The sequence below is a fragment of the Rosa rugosa genome, chromosome 1 (genome assembly GCF_958449725.1).
Source record: "Rosa rugosa chromosome 1, drRosRugo1.1, whole genome shotgun sequence".
NCBI classification, from domain to species: Eukaryota; Viridiplantae; Streptophyta; class Magnoliopsida; order Rosales; family Rosaceae; genus Rosa; species Rosa rugosa.
Genome location: NC_084820.1, coordinates 4636688 through 4656836, shown reverse-complemented (window position 1 = coordinate 4656836; position 20149 = coordinate 4636688). Strand labels below are relative to the sequence as shown.

At 37.4% G+C, this 20149-nt stretch overlaps 3 protein-coding genes and 1 long non-coding RNA gene across 5 annotated transcripts; 2 read left to right on the top strand and 2 right to left on the bottom strand.

Moving 5' to 3' along the window:
• The first annotated feature begins 4096 nt into the window (after window positions 1-4096).
• LOC133727024 (uncharacterized) lies at window positions 4097-7438 on the top strand. 2 transcript variants are annotated; one of them, XR_009854972.1, is made up of 5 exons: window positions 4104-5494; window positions 5817-5865; window positions 5973-6053; window positions 6694-6849; window positions 7150-7438. It is a non-coding gene; the product is annotated as an uncharacterized LOC133727024 (long non-coding RNA). The 2 variants fall into 2 exon arrangements; XR_009854971.1 differs by having other exon boundaries at window positions 4097-5494; window positions 5973-6849.
• A 181-nt stretch (window positions 7439-7619) lies between these two features.
• Window positions 7620-10015, bottom strand: LOC133711716 (uncharacterized). Its single transcript, XM_062137821.1, has 9 exons — window positions 9891-10015; window positions 9766-9822; window positions 9455-9552; window positions 9163-9232; window positions 8837-8885; window positions 8656-8744; window positions 8447-8494; window positions 8297-8356; window positions 7620-8105 (listed from the first exon to the last, which is right to left on the bottom strand). Exons 1-9 carry the CDS (start codon window positions 9948-9950, stop codon window positions 7983-7985), a joined length of 654 nt encoding a protein of 217 aa, XP_061993805.1. The 5' UTR covers window positions 9951-10015; the 3' UTR covers window positions 7620-7982.
• A 722-nt stretch (window positions 10016-10737) lies between these two features.
• LOC133730435 (pre-mRNA-splicing factor ATP-dependent RNA helicase DEAH1-like) lies at window positions 10738-11279 on the top strand. Its single transcript, XM_062158049.1, has 2 exons — window positions 10738-10815; window positions 10881-11279. Exons 1-2 carry the CDS (start codon window positions 10738-10740, stop codon window positions 11277-11279), a joined length of 477 nt encoding a protein of 158 aa, XP_062014033.1.
• Window positions 11280-11726: 447 nt separating this feature from the next.
• On the bottom strand, window positions 11727-15182 carry LOC133711708 (auxin-responsive protein IAA27). Its single transcript, XM_062137813.1, has 5 exons — window positions 14507-15182; window positions 13600-13829; window positions 12748-12889; window positions 12399-12460; window positions 11727-12144 (listed from the first exon to the last, which is right to left on the bottom strand). Exons 1-5 carry the CDS (start codon window positions 14968-14970, stop codon window positions 12107-12109), a joined length of 936 nt encoding a protein of 311 aa, XP_061993797.1. The 5' UTR covers window positions 14971-15182; the 3' UTR covers window positions 11727-12106.
• Window positions 15183-20149: the final 4967 nt, after the last annotated feature.

The window sequence follows — 20149 nt, the reverse complement described above, 5'->3', positions numbered from 1 at the left end:
AGCGAAAAGATAATTGCATAAAGTGGTAAAGTTTTCATTCTCTGGGCACTGGGCTGTTGCTGTATAATCTTACTAGCTATCTTGTGTTCTTTGTCTTCTTAATTATATCTAAAAGCAAATGAATCTCCCAAAAGAATTGCTCCATCATCTGAGGCTCTATCATGATCTTTTGCAACTGTCTTCCTACATAATTCAGTTTTGAGATTTGAATAGTCTTACTATCAGCTACTCTGCACTTATGAGCCCACCTGAGGAGCCTATTACACTGGAATGTCATTGGTTCTTCCAGTACACCATCTTCAACAATAAAGTTTTCATCATCCATGGTCATTCGGTTGGTAGTTTCCAGATAAACAACATGAACATTGGAATGTGCCATAAATCTTTTCAAAAAAGCTTCAACCGTAAATGCAAAAAGAGCTTCATCGATAACTGCTTAGATAGAGATGCAATTCTATTGAGTTAGGACTCCTCAGATAAGCCACAAAAACACTTGAATGTACCATAACCCTTTTCAAGAAAGCTTCATTTGTAAATGCAAAAAAAAAGCTGTTTACACCCGGTTTATTAACCTCTATTTCATCAAGACGTCATAGCAGTGGGAGGGAGATTTCTAATAATTATTAAAAATCTTCTAATTATCAACATCTTTATCTGAAGAGTTAGAAGAAGCATGTTAGAAGTTTCCTCTCGTATGTGATAACTCCAAGCAATAATCTAGGAGTTTGGGTTAGAATCGGCTAGGGTGGTATATACATATCCAAGCAAAGAGAGAGAGAGATATGGAAGATAAAGGACTTTGGCTTCATGGATTAGTTAGGACTCTTCAGCAAGGACGTGGTGCAGTGCTAATTAACTAATTGATCAATGTTGATTAATCATGTATAATATTACAAGACGTTGAAAGGTTGATGCATGATAATTGACATGCCACTTGTCACATCAGAACCACACTTCTAGTTGTTGAAGTATTCTAATGCATCAATTAAATAGGGGCATCAATTGGATTGAAGTAAAGACAGCTACATGGAAGGACTCAACCACTTCAGCCTCTATATAAAGAACCAATCGACATATCAAGACACACACACATCTCCAGTCAAAACTCCATCATGGGTTTCCTTTTATTTTTCTTAGCTCCAGATTAATTTCATTGTCTTTTCAATTCTTTAGTTGTTGGCTCTACTAGTTCAAGTCATTTCCCTTCGTTTTTCTTGTAATCTAGTATCGATATTTCAATTGTTTCCCTTGTTACTTTTTGATAATAGTTGATAATTTTATTCTTCAAGCCATTTACTATTTTCTTTTTCCTCTCTTTACTTTATCGCTATTTACTTTCCTGTGATTTACTTCATTGCTCTTTACCTTTCTGCACTTAATTTAGAGTTTACTTCCTTACTCTTTTACTATCGTGTTTGTTTCTTGCACTAGGAGTAGTTTAACGTAATTGCTCGGTTACTAATCACTATTTGTGACCCATCCATTGAACAACCCGAAAGTCCTTGTCTCCAAGGCATCGAACCCTCAGCCGAGATTGTTCCTTCCTCGGCTTTCAGTCGCTCGACGAAGTCAGAACACGCGCACTACATCTACTACAACTACAATTGCACACTTGGCCTTCTGGCCGTGTGCTGGCACGCCCCGCAATCTACTCACCAAGAAGGACGTTTGTTCCTTGATCTCTCGGCTATCTAGGCCGAGGTGATTTTCAGAGGCAACAAAAGCTTCATCGGTAACTGCTTAGATAGAGATGCAATTCTATTAAGGCATTTTTGGAATAGTATATAATTCTAATATCAAAATATAACTTTTTTTTTGTCCAAGAATAGACCTTGTTTGTCAAATGAACCACATTGTGCCATAATCTTTTTCCAAAAAGTTTCATCCGTAAATGCAAAAAGAGTTTCATTGGAAACTACTTAGATGGAGATGCAATTCTATTGAGGCATTTTTGGAATAGTATATAATTTTAATATCAAAATATAAGTTTTTTTTTTGTCCGAAAATATACATTGCCTGTCAAGTGATTTCTTTTGTTCCTTTTTTTTTTTTTTTCTATTAAACTTACTTTCATCAATGTCTAACCTCCAAAGCTCTGCTCTATATACCTTCTTGGGGGTAGCATATCATAAGTTCTTCATATAGCTTCCGGCCTTCCCATCGACAACCTGATGCATCACACCGAAGCTAACATCTTTTTGCCTCGAGGGCCTCAGTTTTTCAGGTTGAAAGTTATTAGCTTTCCTTACTGTGATGCATGTCAACAAATGTATTCATTGTAGGATCCAACAGCTTTGGTCAACACAGTTTGAGTCTGGAAATAAGGAAAGTGCATGTTTCATCCTCCATCTGTTGAGAAAAGCTTCATGGGTAATCTTCTGATACCACTCTCTTGAGACCAAGAAGCATGCAGATAATTCCCTCTTTGCAAGTCGTGCCCATATCTCTTCAAACAGAGAGTGAAGGTCGATCTTTCCATTCAATTATGGTGGCTGCAGGGTGTTTCATTGGAGGGAGATGTTTGCACGTTTGACACATGCACTTCAGCACTTGCAGGTGTAGGACTTCTGACAGATCAAGTGACTTCAATCACAGGAATGTCTTCAATCACCTCTTCGTCTTCACATTTAATCATGGTTGGTGCTAGTTCACTTATGGAGGGAGATGTGCTTGACACCTGCACTTCAGCACTTGTAGGGGGAGGACTTGTGACAGAAGATATCTGGAAAAGGAGGAAGTAGAGTGTATATCACTTTGTTAAAGAATGATAGTGAATATCTTCACTATGGTGTACTCCATTTTGTCTTCTTCATAGCCAAATGCATATGATCCTCCCACCACAAAGCCAGGTAATGCCTCTAGCTTCTTCCAAAATCTTTGTACACATTCTTGTTCTGGGATTGATGACTACAATTGTCTGGAGCTCATGCTCATCCCCTAAGCCTATACATCTAGCAGAACCTAATATTCTAGGGTACTTCATATCTTTTAGAGCAAATAGGGTTTGGAGCATATCGACTTAAATCTGAATCCGTTTTGTAATAACAAAATTCACCAGTCTGATCCATTTATTATAATTAATATTCTTAATTTTTAATTGTAATATTAAATCTTTTATTATGATACTTCATAAAACTTCAATAAAAAATTGAAACAAAATGAAGAGTATCACCGAATGCTAAAGTAAATAACAAAAATACTTATTAGAACATTACGCTAAGGTAATAAAATATTGTATTCAACTATTCATAAACCAAACACTATAAAGAGAATATTCATTGAGGGGGGTATAAATAGGCAAACAAAATATTGTATTCAACTATTCATAAACCAAACACTATAAAGAGAATATTCATTGAGGGGTATAAATAGGCAAACAAGAATTTTAGGCAAAAGATTTTTTAGATCTCTCCCCCCTTATGCACTGGATAGATATCATATTCATGGAATACGATTCACTTTCAAGATGCCTTGGTGGTGAAATGGTAGGCACGCGAGACTCAAAATCTAGTGCTAAAAAGCGTGGAGGTTCAAGTCTTCTTCAAGACATATTAAATATTGAGAATGTTTATTGACTTGGAATAAGTTCGGCAGCGGATCACGAAATGTTGGTGATATTCTCTTTCTAATGAATGGGGAGTCTGCTTTGAGTCTGCTTTGGGGTTATAGTCGACGTTGATTCATCATTTTTAACGTCTCTAATTCAAAACTGAACGTGAAACTTTGGTTTCTCTTTCTAATGACAGTCCTTTTTTTTTTTGTTGGGTTTTTTGGAAAAATGACTTCTTCTGTGTTATTAACTTATTATCTCTCTGTCACTTTCTTTCTTTACAAGTACCCAACGCAGAAGAGAAAAATGCTTCTCTGTTATCAAAAAAAAAAAAAATTGCTTTTCTTTTAATTGGACATCTTCAAACTGATACATCCAACAATGCACAAGAATCAGATTCTGACCAACTCTCTTTTGGCCTCTAAGCACTTCGATTCTCTTTCCATTTCTTTCATTTGAGCTTCTAGTATATAATCTTTCATTTTGACCGAAGAAAAAAGATTAACATGTTCCACTTCTGTCAAATTATGCACATATTGAAAAGAAGGCTAAAAAACAACCTTATTCCTCCATTTCCAAATACAAGCCAAATTGCTTCCAATGCTGCTATGGAATGGTATCAATCAATGAGAACTGCCAATGTCACTAGTGAATATTATTTAAACATCTTGTCTTGGAAAAAGCCTCTCCCTTCAACTGCAAAGCTGAATGTTGATGGTGCTCGATGTTGTGCTAATGGTCGCATTGCTGCTGGTGGAGTCTTAAGAGATTATAATGGGGATTGGATCTGCGGTTTTCAGGCCAACCTTGGTATTCGACAAGTGTTAGATGCTGAGGCTTGGGGTCTTGTTCTTGGCCTCAAAATGGCATCTAATTGCAGCATCTCCAAACTTGAGATTGAATCAGACTCTGCAATCTTAGTCAATTTAATTCTTCATGGGGATATTGAATCCCACCCTCTTGGTGCTATCATTAAGAGCTGCAGACACATGCTTTCTCTATTTGATTCTGTGAACCATATGCATATTTTCAGAGAATGCAACAGCACTGCGGATGCTCTTGCTAAATCGGGCCTTGATCATGACCATGGTGTTGTCGTTTTCGACTCCCCTCCTCCCCAAACTGCTACTGGATGATCTCTGTGAAGTTTCCAGATCCAGGTCTAGTGTTACACCTGTAATTTAGCTTCTCCTTTTGTCTTTCTGTGTTTGGGTCTTTTTTAGACCTCCTTGTAACCAAAAAAAAAAATTATTCACATATTGAAATCCAACCAGAGATGGAAAAGAAAGAATTTCCGGATTTTTTTTATCTCCATCTCATTTAGTCACAGCGCACAAGTGCTGAAGTGATCCTTAAGCATGGCTATAACATTTGAAAGGCTTAGACCATCTCCAACAGATGGGTCTTTTGCCAGATGGACAGCTAACGTTTATTTTTGACCAACCAAATTATGTTCCAACCCATCTGTCTATTACACGTGTATTTGACATAAGAGCATCCTCTGTCAAATTTGACAGATTCTCCCCTTTCGGTCTTTTATTTTTTTATTGTTTCTTTCTCTCTCTCTCGATCTCTTTCCCTTTCGCGTCTTTCTTCCTCTGCTCTCACCCAAAACTTCAAGCATCCTCTCCTCTCACCCAAAACTTCGAGCTTCCTCTCTTCAAGTTTCTTTTTTCTTCTTGAATATTAGGCACATGGATCGAAATGTTTCAGATTCATCTTCAGATACTGCAAATGAGGAATTTTGGGATCTTGCCAATTCATCATCAGACGAAGAATTGATGAATCTGCAGATTACTGCTCTACAAGAGATGGGAAGAAGAAGACGCCGGGGCTCAATTCCTGGTCGCATATATAAAGATAGACAATGATTGCAAGGCCACGAAACACTCTACAATTATTATTTTGCTGAAAATCCTGTTCACGATTGCAAGGCTAATATCAGTAAGTAGATATTGTGAATGGCTGTTTAGACCATAGTTGATTAGTTGATAGTATGAATAATGCATTTGCAGAACTGATATATGTTTGATTAGGAAGACTAGCCCATTCATGTATAATAATGGTAGTGAAGACACTAGAATATATTGCATATATGTGCATATATTGCAGAACTGATATATGTGCTATGTTGACTGTTGAGAGCCAGTTTTTGTGACTGTTTGAAGTATTGATCAACTGAATATGATTTTGGGGACTGAATCTTATTAGAAAGATTGCAACTTTATAGCCTTATGCTTGTGTTTTTTGGTTTTTGTTTTTACAGGCCTGTAACAGCCATGCCATTACATATGTTCCACATTATGACACCCTTGGTATGCTTGTTTTTTTATCTGGGATAAATTAGGCAGTGGTCTTAATTTGGTCAAGTTTAATCTGTCGGATATCTTCTTCATAATCCCTCTTGTTTTGGATTTTCCAGGAGCTAAGGATGAAGCCGTGTTATGTAGTTTTTGTGGGTCTCTCAGCTGGTACTAAAGCTTGTATGTACAAAGTTTTTCAAGTAAGTGTTGTGCGTAATATAGATACTAATGTAATTGGTATGCTTTCTTTTGCACTCCCAGCTAACACTTCAATGTTGTGTTCTTGTTGACGATGATTGTCACGAGTTGTTTTGGGAAATTAATGCTTATTCAAAGCAATGGACTATGATTTCAAGTGAAATTTAAAACTTGTGAATGGCTACACCTGAGCCTATTTCTAGCTTTTGCTTGTTGTCCATTCGCACAGCTCAAGCTTTTAGGACATAGTGTTCTGACATTGTACCAAAAGCATTATTTGAAACCACCAATTAAGTGTTCTGACATTTCACATTTGTTTATGACGTTTTGGTGTTTATTATGATTACTATTTCAATCTATTCATCTTTCCCCACAATTACAAATGAGTGCTTGGCATGAACAAATCTCATATTGTTGCCATAGTTAGGATGCAGTCAACTAGATATTGTTTTCTTGTTTCTGGTTTTTGCGTTGTTCCTATGGTAGATTGAGTTGCTGGTTTTGTAAGTAGACGTATAGGTCCATACAACTACATGGTCTTTAATTGTTGGTTGGCAGATTAGACTGTCAACTACATATATGGTCTTTAATTGTTTCTATTACCTAACATGTGACTGGAAATAATGATGAGTTAATGTGCAGACTGATGTCTTAAATTGATGAGGTACAAAAGGTGCAGATTGATTCTTTTCTAGCTCTGTTGTGCAAGCTGCAAGTGTTTTGCTCAGTTCGATGGTTTTTGCTCAGCAATAAACGTGCAGAGTAGACAATCAGTTTATTATCTACAATGCGTACAAGGTTTGTGCATTTTTCCCCGTTTCATAACTCTCTCATCAGCTTTGATTTATCTGCAATGCCTGCACCTCACCTACCACAAGTTCTTAGCATATATTTATTGATTTGAGTTGCTGTGCATTAAATACGATTGTTGTGCATTGATGAATAACTCCTGGATACTCCTTAAAACCTGGATACTTCATTAACTCCTTTCAATAACTCAACTGATACACATAAGCATTATATAACAGCCATGAAGCACTATATAATTGCTGGCAGCTATCTTAGTACGTATTGAAATCTTCTTCTATGGATTCTCAGTTTTCACAGGTTTCCAGTTTTTTCACACAAGACTCAGAGCATGAAGTGTGAGGTTGTTGGTTTGTTGGTTTCCATTTTAGTTTGTATCAGTTTGAGGTTTTGTCCAGTGATCATGTATTTGACTGCTTGCAAACCCTTTAAGAATGACTATGTTTCCTGCTATTTGACTGCTAAAACTGTGCAGTTTCTGTTTCTGTTTTCAATCCATTTCAGTTTGTATCAGTTTGTTGGTTTCCAGTGATGTTGTATTTGACTGCTATCAAATTCAAGCTGATTCTGTTTCCTGCTATCTTGACGGCTAGTTTTCATGCAGTTTCTGTTTCTGTTTCAAGCTATGTGGGACTCTCTCAAATTCTCATAATCTCAATTAATTGCATCTCTTTTCTCATAATCTCAATTGCATCTCTTTAAATGGAACCATTCATTGTATGATCTTTGATTACAAGAAAAAAAACAGAAAGAAGGAAAAACAACATAAATAGAATTTTATATATTAAAGTAATATTCAAATTTGACATCTCCATTGGAGCTAAAAATAGTCAAAATGTTGCTACATCAAATTTGTCATGTCATATGTCAAATTTAAATTTGACCAAAGCCAAATAACAAACCCATTGGAGATGCTCTTTTATACATTCTAAAGGGATTGCATGCATTAATAATACTGACGCGAGGTTGAGAAAACCTGTCAGAAAGAGTTTGCTTAAGGAATCTTAATCAACTGTTACAAATGGCTGTTTCCTCTGAGAAAGGCAATAGAATCTTGACGAAAACAAAACAAGTTCCTACATTAACTTTAACATGTATTTTCCTATAATACACCGTACATGATCTTATACATGTGCTAGATCTCTGGACCCCTGCTTACTCTTGGGGACAAATCGCCACAAGTCCACAGCGATATCCACCTCTCGTTTCTTATGAAACTTGTACGTTTGTGGTAAATCATATCGAAGCTGACAACAAAGGAGACAATAAAATAACTTTAATATCATTTCAACACACTAAGCATGCTCATTGATCAATACAACAGAAAACTAACTGGTATGTACTTTTAGCCTTTTAGGTACTTATGATGGTTTGGCGTATGATCTGAAAGTTACAGCACATATACAAACCAACCATGAGCAAAGCTATCTTAACCCACCTCACATATAACCTCAGCACTGCTAGCATTGAACTGCTGCAAGGCTGCCCTTTTCACATGCTGCAACGACCAAAACAGATTTGATCACTAGATGTACTCGCAGTAAATAATCCTTCTAAGTAACAAAATATTCTGCAGCAAAAGACTTACATCTCTCGTGGAGGTTTTATGTAAGGAATAAACAGCTTGAGAAGCAACCTGACAAAGGAAAAAAGTATGAGGGGCACATTTATATTAGAACAACTGAGATCAACGAGCTTCAATTTAACTTGACAAAACCACTAATGACTAAGGAAAACTGTTAATTTAGAGATGCATTACGTGACAAAAGAAGATCAGAGATCAGTCCCTGCACGTACCTTCAAAGCCACAGAGAGAAAATCCATGTCAGCACCCTTTTTCCGAGTTCCAAATGGAGGATTCATTACAATAGTATCAACAACTTCAGCTAAGTAAGGATCAAGACTATTAGATGATGAAAAAATTCGGAAGCAAATGCCTGATGAAACTATGTTCTCTGAAGAGAGGGGGTTCTGTTACCTCTCCACCCTAAGTTCTTGATGTTGCATTGAATATAATCTATGTCCAACTGCAGGATACCAACAAAAATTAGCATTCACTACACCAAGGCACAAATGATTCAATTGTTGACCCCATGAGACTAAGCACCTCAAGAAACAGAATGGCTGGAGCTTTTTTTGTGCTTGAAATACCATTATATGGGGAGGTACACACACACACACACACACAAAACCCAGAACCATATAGTTCGTAAAGTATATACAATCCATTTTAGAAGCATATTAAGGCAGGCATAAAAAGCTGTAAAGTATAAACCACCACAGAAATAAAGAAAGTAATAGTACCTCAAGTTCCTCAGCATTTAGTGAAGCTAATTCAAGAGATTCTGGATCGACGTCAATGCCAATCACATGTCTGTGAAACAATGAACGTAAGCAAGTATTGAAGCAACTACTGGAATGAACAAGCATTCACAAAAATCCATAAACTTTAGCTGCAATACACTTCAAGTTTGGACTTGCAAATTAAAGGAGCTTAAGGGTAGGCACAGAACTTTGTAAAATACTTCTAGTTCAATAGTAACTTAAAAGTTCAAAAGAGGAACAAAAACACAAGCAAGGGAAAGATGCTACTCACTCTGCGCCCAAGAGTCCAGCTGCAACCCCCAATGTACCACAACCACAGCCAAAATCAGCCACTACCTTGTCACACACATCCCCAAATGAATTCTCTGCCTAAACCCATCAAAAACCATGCAAGGCTCAGCTCATAGTTATAAAGATAAGCACTTTAACTTGGAATCCTATTTGATTCTCAGTATTACTCTACACCCAATTTCAGCATAAGCCAAAAGGCAAGAATTGCAGAGAAAAGAGTGAGTCAATTGATTTAAAGTATAGAGCTTTTTGAAGAAAAGAGGGCATGGGGATAAAGAGGCAGAGCAATACAGTGTAGAGCATGCGAGATGCAATGTGGGGTCCAGTTGGGTATTGTTCCAGCTCCACCTGCAACCAAGCTTAAACTTTTAATTCACTTGTTTGAGAGATAGAGAGAGAGAGAGAGAGAGATTGACCTTTGGGTTGGAGAACTGTTGGAGACCACCAAGGAGGCTTTCGAGCTGCTTGAGCTTCATCTTGAGAGTCCCTGACGAAACACCCAGAGTCAAGAGTCTGCCAAGGTTTAGTTCGAACTGCTCCTTTTCTTTCATAACTGGGACGGGTTGGAAATTTCGGGTCGGGCCCAAGCCCAATACCCTTGGGTAGCTCAGCTCGCTTCTTTGTCCAATGCCTATCGAGGCCCAACTTGAATGGATTTATAACAATTCGCATTGTTCTTATTATCCATGCGAATGAACCAACTGGAGATGCCGGTGCATATAATGAATGTTTCCTTTTATGAGAATATGTCGAGTGAGGTTGAAGCAAAAGTTTACGATCGAGACCACACCTAGCCTCTAGGAGTCCTTGCCACGTACAAGTGAAGCTGAAATTTCCAGGCCGACTATTAATTGCTGGGATCCAATATGTCACTGATTCTGGTATTTGCAACATGCATGAAGTGTTATGGTCCGAGGACTGCGATGGAGTCATTGCAACTCACTCGCACTCAAAGGCACTGGCCATGCAGAGGAGGGCAGGTAGATATTGTCAAACTAACTGTGGTCATGATCGAGTGCTAGCTTCCGGTGTTATAATTATCGCAATGATTTTAATGACAATTAACACAGCAGCAGCAGCACAACGGGCTAACCTCGCTGACGTTGTTCTTACTCTTGTGCATCTCAGGGTTCAATGACTAGTCACATTAATTTTGAATTTCTTGACCCTCTGCTAGCTAGTCTGCCTGCTAGCTGCAGCATTATCAAAAGCTTATCAAGTGCTTTTTGCACTTGGTGCAGTAAATACTTGGTTAGTGAACGTATGGCGAAGTTCCCTGAGGATGCGATGCTGTCTAAGGTGATTGTTGCTTCAGATGAGTACAAGTGCTCAGCTGATGAGGTCATTACCATATATTGTTGCCATGCTTTCCTCAGGCGATCAGGAATCAATCTTTTATCGTCCAGATGATAAACAAGCCGGTGCTGACAATGCACGGCGGCATTTTCATTCTGGGAACGTTGGAGATCGATCACATTGCATTGCTAAAGGTTTACAATACATGGAAAGAGGCAAATAAATCGACTGAGTGGTGCTTCGGAAACTATATACAAGCTAGAAGCATGAGAAGCGCAAAAATTATTCTGGATCGACTTGAGCGGCTCTTGGAGAGGGTTGGAATTGAGCTAACCTCAAATCCCGTTGATTTAGAGCCTATGAAGGACATTTTATCTGGATTCTTTGATCATTCTGCAAAGCTGCAACACAATTCTTATGTAACAGCCACAGCCAAGGACTATCCGTATACACCACAGCTCATGCAGGGCTGGCACACAAGTGCTCCCGAGATGGGTTTTGTACCGTGAACTGGACCTCACAACCAATCAATACATGAGACAGGAGATGGAGATAAAGCTGGAGTGGTTTCACAAAATAGCTCCAGATTATTACCCGCCTGAGGATATTGCAGATTAAGGTTAATGAAGATTAAGTGAACACCTCAGAGATTGTTCTGAAAGCACTTAAAAGTAGACTATGTAGATCAGAAAGCATTTTGCCATTAAGTAGTTCATTTGTAAAGAACTACAGAACTACAAAGTTGGGGGTTTCCATCAAATATCAGAAAGAAACGAATCTCTCTTTAAAATTGAGAGAAAGCCATCATCCGACTAGTATTAGCACAAAGCAGCATATAAAATTGTTTTGAGCTTGACTTCTTATTTTCCTGAGTTCACCATACTATACAGCTTTCAATATTCCAAAAATTTGCTGCTTATTTCTTTCGTTCCACCTCTCAGCAACCATGGTCATAGTTGTAGGCACACCAAACTAGTAAATATTAGTAGTTCAACACTACATTGTTCATTTCCTTTTGTACTGTTCAAAAGGAATGTTGTGGCGTACAAGCCATGTTCGTACATAACAGACTACTTTGCAGCCAACTATAAGAATACAATTTAAAAGGGAAGAGCGTAAATTAAACTAGACACGTTTACAGTACGAATTTCCTATTAGTGTTACCCTAGATGTTCAATATGTAGAAGCATAAATATGCTGATAACAGCTACCTCCCATCTTGTGAGCCAATCAAAGCCCGAGATCTTGTGTGCAATGCAGATGCCACCTTGGTTGCTGATAACAGCTACCTCCAACATTACTTTGCTTTGAGTATCCAATCATGGTGATGATGATACTAATTACTATTTTTGCACTTCTGCATGGCTCTTGGGGCTGTAACAAAGAGAAGAAAAACATAAGGATCCTAGTTAAAGATCATATCAAAGCAATGGCCAAGGAAAATTGACTGCACATTCAAAATATGGGAACTATCAAGGCTTAAACCAAAATAATCAAACTGTAACAATTTTTTTTCCGTATTTTGTCACTAAAACAATTCAAGAGACTTAACATGAAAAGAAGAATGAGTTTAAAATGCTTAATAACTCATTAAAATAGATCATGGAGATCAAAACCACAGAACATACCTAGCCCTATAGCTTCTGAACTCTTCATAATCCTCATCCTTCTACACGAGTCAGTGAACATCCTGCAAGAACAAGCAATCGTAAGAAAAGATGCAATCCTCAACTTGTGGGTTTCACACACCCTAAGGAAAGCTATAAACTTATGCTAGGTGCATTGAAAATGCTAGTACTCCACATCCTGATCATGTCGTCGGGTTGTATATTAAATTGCAATAGTGACAATATAGCATATTCTCTTAGATGGAGTAACCTCCTCTGAAAAGCTATCATTTAGCAGTAGAAAAACTATTAAATAGGAATATAGTTCAGATAGTCTCCAAATCTCTAGTGTTAAAAAGTCAACACTTACTGCCAGGGAACGTCACCAACTAGCATCCAGTCACCATCCTTGTCTTCATAAGTGAGGACGTATTCAGCACCATGGAGGAGATCCATTAAACGACTCTCGCTCATTCCATCTTGACTTGAAACTCCATGTGGGCCACATTGACCTGAACAAGTTTCACTTTTTAGACAGAAAACACTTCAAATCGAAAAATGTTACCAGCATTTTCAAGAAAACATCGCCCATCCAAACAAGAGAGAGAATGCACCCGACGCCTTTTTTTATAATAGATTCAGGTGTGCAAGCATGTATCATTTTCAAAGAAGTGACTCAAGTGAGAACACTAGCAGACCTAGGTCCTATAGGCCGAGTATCACTTTTCAAATTCTAATCAAGTTTCTACAAATGGCCCTGAACGAATTCAATAACATCATCAGTGAACCATTAGAAAGTCCCATGGAAAATTGATTAATTGAACTATGGTTGATGAATAGGATGAGATGAACTAATTGAGGTTTTTGGAGGCATTGGTTTCTGTGGAATTCAAAAGGCATCACCACAGATTGACCACATTAACTTTGGATGTATCCTAGCGTACATGTATTGATTTATACTTAACTCGGTTTCCCAAGAGATATCCAAACATCTTTCATTCATTTCTTGGTTCTGATATTCCAACTAAAGAAAGTTCTACAGACTTTTTTTACTGAGGTAAATATTCTTTGCGAAGAAATGGATCTTGAACGCTGATCCATAACATTCTTCAAAATGATTCCAAACCCAAAAGGTACTACCAGAAGTGGTAAAGGGATAGAGAGATTGGCAAGCATTATGGAAGTTCAACAAAAACAAATAAGAGTTAAAAAGAGAATCTACCAATTGTAAAGCAGCTGAACATCTTCTCCAGTGCTAATGATAGATCCACATAGCTACCATAGGTTTTGAGATCGACTTTCCTCAGGTATGGTGCACCATCCATGCTGACCTTGATATAAAGACACCCTGCTCCGATCTTGCCTTCTGCATCATCATCCTTTTTGGGAGGAATGGATGCCATTGAATTCTTCCGGAATGAACGAATTGGTGGCCATCCAACAACCTGTGCCCTGTCTCACATGACATAAGAGAAAATTAGAGTTTGCTATCAATTTCCTAGTTAAGAGCCACTATTACTGTTCTCCTATGCAATCTATGACACCTACACAAGCTTACAATTTCGTCTTAAGAAATCTATAAAGTAATAATTCCAAAATAACAAAGCCTGGGTAACCGATTAGAGACTCAGCTGTACACATGAAAAAGTCTTACTGGTGTGAAACAGATCTGGAAACATGCATGCAAGGAGAAGGGGGTTGGGATTTAAAGGTGGTATCTTGACATAACTTACCCAGTAGTTTCAAACAAGGAAAATAAGTGAAAATATTTGTGCACAGTAAACATTTGGAAGGAAATATATGCAAAATGAAATTTGTAACAACCAATCTGTCAAAGAAAGAGCATGCAAAGCCACAGAAATGTCAAAGGGGCAAAAAAAAAAAAAAAAAAAAAATCCAGAGATTTTTGTCATCCAGTAACCCAATTAGATTGAACGCTTCTTTAGTAACCATAAATGACCAACTACTCTGAGATAGCATGAACAAAAATACAGAATCCATCAAGAAGTCAGTGTTATAGACCATCTAGAAAAAGAAGCAACACCACAATTCAGCAGCCAAAATACTTCTCTTTCTGCATTTAATCATCTACAGAAAGAAGAAATTGAAATAGAGAGAAAGCTACTCACTTTGCTGCAGGAGCAGAAACCTGAGGCTTCTTCTCATGCAAAGGGTTTGGGGACTGTTGTACCCCATCTTTCACAGCAGAGATTGGTTGACTTTTACACTCAGGCCCAGCAAGACCTTTTCCACCATTAACACCTCTAGGAGAAACCAAGTTACCACCTTTACCCAAATCAGCCTCAGATCCACCACTCCCAGAGAAAACCCACTTCCCAGAAGCTCCATCAATGGCGTCAGAGAACACCCTCTTGGCTCCAGACACAGAGGGTTTAGGCACAGGCAGTGAAAACCCAGTTTTGTCCTCCACACCACCACTATCTCTCCCTGGGGACTCAGACCCAGGCAAGCCCAGCCTGAGCTCAGTGGCTTTGAGGTTCAAAGCAGCTCCCTTTTTAGACCTGTCAGAGGCTTCCATTGAAGGAACAGACTCAGATAAGCCTATGTAATCATGCTCCAAGGACATAGACATCAAGATTGTTCAAAACTCAGAAAGCATTCAGCAAACTTGAGAGAGAGGAAAAGGAGACAAAACAGGAGCTTGTTTCAGATTGCAACAAAATGTAAAAGGATATGGTGTTGGTGAATGAGGATGAAGAAGATGGAGAAGAAAGAGAAGAAGCTTCTTTGGGGTTTTGCTACTCTCTTTTGTTTCTATATATCACCACGCTCTCTCTGTAGCAGTCTGTAAAACTCAGAAATTAAATAAAAGAAAGAAAGCAAGAAAATGTGGTGATTAAAAAAAATTTTGAATTAGAAAAAAAAGAAAAAAAGAAAAAAAGATTGAACCTTTGGATTTATAAAAGCTTTTCTCTCTTTTTAAAAGAAAAGAAAAAGTTATTCATATTTGTCTATAAACCGTTTTGTGGGCAACAAGTCCGACAGTACAGAAAGTCCCCCGGCAAATTTCCTGTTGAGACATTTTTATATAGTTCCAATAATAATTCAAATGCTACAAAAGGGACTAGAAATTTGGTGTGATTATTTGTTTATATGAGTTGAACGTGTACAGGAACCGCAGAAAGGGAAATGACGAGAAGAGGGAATCGTTGCGGGGATGTCTTGGCGGATTTGGTGTTTGCATTGTTGGGAGGGAAAAGGAAAAGTCAAGGGAAAGCGAGGGAATTTTGAGAAAGCTGACATGAATTGCGAAACGGGAATCAAAATTAAAGGGCAAAACGGCAGTTTGAGAAACACTGAAAAGGAGTGTGGCTTGATGGAGAGAGCTCACCACTCTGTCGTTTGGACGCCTGGAGTTTTTTTGAACTTTCCCGGAGAGTTTTCTATATTGATTCATTTCTGCATATCTTCTAATCAAAATAAATTAATTTAGGAATCAAGAGAAATTACGACATATGGTGGAGTGCTATGAGGTGGTCCGGGTGGATTTTCTGGCACGAGAAACTAAAGCTGTTATTTCGATTGGCAATTAGGTCTCCGCTAACAGTAAAATTGACAACACCAACAATATTAGTGAAATGTAACAAGAAATAACTGAATCTTGCAATCTGGCACATATATGGTCGAATTTGCTAAGAGTTTCGATCGATGTTGATGTATATTCCTTAAGAAGTAATACCAAGGTCGCCGATTCCAAAAAATTGAATTGGATGCTCCGAGTTCGTCCGCATAATTCAGAGACAACTATTGTATCAAAACATTGTTCGTGAAACATCGAGTTAAAAGATAGTACCATGCGCATTCATGCAATCACACAGAGTTTGGTATATACCACAACAATCGTTAGCTTGTCGCATCCCACCAAGAATTTGAATACCATGAAGTTCACTCAAATCGATAAACACGTGGCATATACGCAACGAATAGAGATTATAATACAACTTGTTCTAAAGCGAGTTTCTATATATTCCTTGCAATACTGCTGCATATAACCTCTTGATATAGTTAAGATAAAAATTGCTTAGCTTCAGCCAAATTCGCCTCCGGAGCAAAACCTTTATCTACTTTCAAATATATTTGTTTCTTTATGCACCATTGTTTAAATTGCATTTTTGAATCCCAAATTTAGTTGTAGAAGATGAAATTTTCATGGAGGAAAAAATATGGGTTGATTCCAATTTTCCGTCAATCAAACTCAAACTAGTGGCCAAATAAGTGGATGGCACTAAAGCTTGCACGGCTATAAAGAGATGGGTTGGTGGGGGACAAACGGAGTTACATTGTGGGGTGGAGTGGAGTGGATTAGAGATTAGACCCAGCAAAAAGCATTCACTATAGAAGAAATTGACATGAAAATTTTGATCTTCATTCAAGGCCAAGTTGATTATGCTAAGCCCAAATTCTTCTTCACCTATTCCTTGAGATAAAATCATCCACAAGGTTCATTCTAATCCAATTATTCTCTGCCATTTTGTACCTACCGACATGAAAAAATATCAATCCTATATATCTAGAACCTAGTTCACAGTCTCATTTTACTACTAGAACCCAAAACTTAAGAATTGAACAAAACTCACCTATCACAGCAGTGTTGCATGAGGAGTTAATTTACATTTTAAATTAAATTGAGATATGATCGATCATATGATTCGAACATGAAATCTCATCCAACATTGTGAATGAGAAATATCATTAAACTAATAACTAATTTGTCAAGTAAGATGTATTTTAATGATTAACTCATTAACATAAGATATAGTGGATACCTAAGTCCTTGTTTGTAAGTTGAGGTCTCTTAATTTGCATGGTGTTATGAAGTTGTGATCTTAGTTGGGAAAGGCTAGTTCGGTGGCCAAGCAGCGCAACCCCTACTTTGTTTCAAGTTTCACTCCAGGCTTTAAGCATTCTCATCGATCCTTGCTGTCATGCTTTGTGCTTTTTAGTGTTTGGCCAACTTCAATTGCTCAACTATCTCAATCCCACATTTGAGATTAGGTTTGTGGGTCTTTCATGCCCTGCACTTTTGTTAAGAGTGAGATATGAACAAGATGATAAGATAAAGCTAGCCTGTAGTTCTAAGTTCTTACCCCACTAACATGAGATGAGGATTCTAAATAAACTTTCTCCCCAATACTCAAATTAGAATGTGGAATCCTGATCAAGGAAATAAACTCATGTCATGATCATGGCAATTTTGAATTCTCTGTGCCATGGCAACAATGAACAGATTAATTATGTGGTTGATATGGGATTTATAGTTTTAAACCAAACACGACCTTAAGAAACGGTAGCCAAATGGTTGTCATAATCAAACCAAAGACTTTCAGGTTTGAAAGGGATAGCAGACAGCATGAATCTTCAACACAGCACCCACCTGACCCCATTGCTGGATTTGATTAAACATCGAAGGAATATCATAGTTTTTTTTTTTTTTCTTTTACTCCCAAATGGACAATCATAGCTCTCTATGAATATCACCACATCAGACACAATTCATCAAGGCCAAAGGAACCCACCACCAATATAGTGCTACCTAGCTTATACCTAATAATTCTGCTACCAGAAAAACCCAGGTAAATCTGAGGCATTATTATTGCAGATTCATCATCACCACAAAAAGCTAATATAAATCTTGTCCTATTATTATAGATTAGTCATTAGCAGTACAAAAACACCAGCATTTCAGCTTGGCATGCCTTGAATTACAAGTCTAAATGTGAATTATTATGTTTGTCTTTCAAGTCAAATCAGAAGAAGCTAACTAGTCACATTTCTTCTTACTGTTTAGTGGGTCATCACAGTCCCAAGTCCTATTCTCAATTTGTTGAGTAAGAACATCAAATTGTATATTCATGTTTGTGACAGGACCCTATCTTGTACATCAGATCAAAGAGTTAGAAGTAATAGATGACAAGTGGTATATAAGTTTATAGCTGTCAGACAATGGTTTTAGTAAGAGTTGGTGAAACTATCCCAGTTACTTACACCAGAATCTGGTAGAGAGAAGGTGATTGGCCTTCAATCTTATGCACACTGACATACCACATGTGACATGTTCTATATATAATTCACTTGTTTTTCTCTTTGTATTGTTCATTTATGGTAGACCTGGAAGCAATTTGGTACTGATAGGAACTTCACAAGAATATTTCTACCTCCACTAAGTTCCCTTACCAGAACCAACCCAAAAAGAAAGAACACTAGATTTGGTATCAAAATCCTGTGACAGTGTTTGTAATAAATAAGTGGTAGTCAACTACTGTGCTAAGAAATTAGTTGTTATAGACTTGATCACTAACAAAAGTATGTTAGACTAATACATTCTCTTGATAATGACTTGCAATCCAACCACCAGGTGCATAGTAGCCAATATTGACGACAGAATTGGGCGATAGATGGATGATTTAAACCCGACGCCTCCTCCAAACAAGGCCGCCTTGATATTATGGTATATAACCATTGCGTCCTAAAAGCTCAAAATAGTATAAAATAGGTCATCCATGTACATTCAGCTAACACGTACATCTCCAACATGCATTTCAGAACCAAACAAATGCTACTGACAGACATGATTAGAAGGAGGATTCAAACCCGTAATCTCCGGCACATAAGCAGACTGGTACCATTTTATATAACGACTATCACCTTAAAGCTTATCATGCTGGAAACTGTCAATGAGTTTATATATGTAACAATAAGTAATCAAAGAAAGCATTGTTGTGAGAATCTGTGACTCGGTGTCGAGTGTTCTGCTCAATACTGTACCAGAAGAACCCTTCTGTGGTCTCACACAAATACTACAATTGAGTTCCAAAAATTATAGCCATGCATGCAGTTCAATGATTTCAATCCTTTGCTCTGCTGTTTGCTATTACTCTATTACCCCACTGGGGGCCTGTTCTAAGCTTGGACGAGCTTGTTATACTGGCGTACACAGGTAGGTAGTGCCATCCAACAAAGGCTTTGCAGGTAGTGTAGTACTACTACTACTTTCTGTATCCATATGAATATTGGGTCCCTATATCATGCATTATTGGGAGTTAGGGGGGCTGAATCTTTTAGTCACTTCAAGTACATGCAAAATGTACCAGAAAAATAATTCAACTTATATTGGTGGTTTGTCAAGGTCACATTTGCTATCATATATCAAAATTACCGGGAAACTCAACTAGGAAAGCCGGGAAGGGAGCGATGCTCAACTGGGGAAGTCTAAGGTATGTTGATGTTTGTCATACATCAATTTTTTAATAAATATATATTAAATTAAATTAGTTGGTGAAACCTGTTGTACAGGTCAACAAGTTATCCACTTATAATTTGACATGTGTACTTAAAAAAAAAATTACCATACTAAGTACTCATTTATTGTTTTATACGTAAATCGTTCAAAAACTTGTAATGAAGATCATAAATATAGTAATTACTTTGATTACAACTATAATTATCTAATGATAAGTCCAATGTGGTCGTTTATTGTAAAATGTCTCATAGATGATATAATTTACAAAAAAAAGGACTCTAGTTACAAAAAGAACAACTGGATTACAAGAATAAGGACGTGAAAAGTTTTAGGTCTAATATGATTATTTACCATATAAACAAAACATTTGTTGTAGCATTGGTAAAGTGATCCTTTTTTTTGTAAATGAAATCATATTTGAAGTAATTATCATAAAAACAACCATAATTACCACTTTATACCTCAATTGTTGTAATTTATAGTAAAATGCATTGTCAAACGAGTAATTATC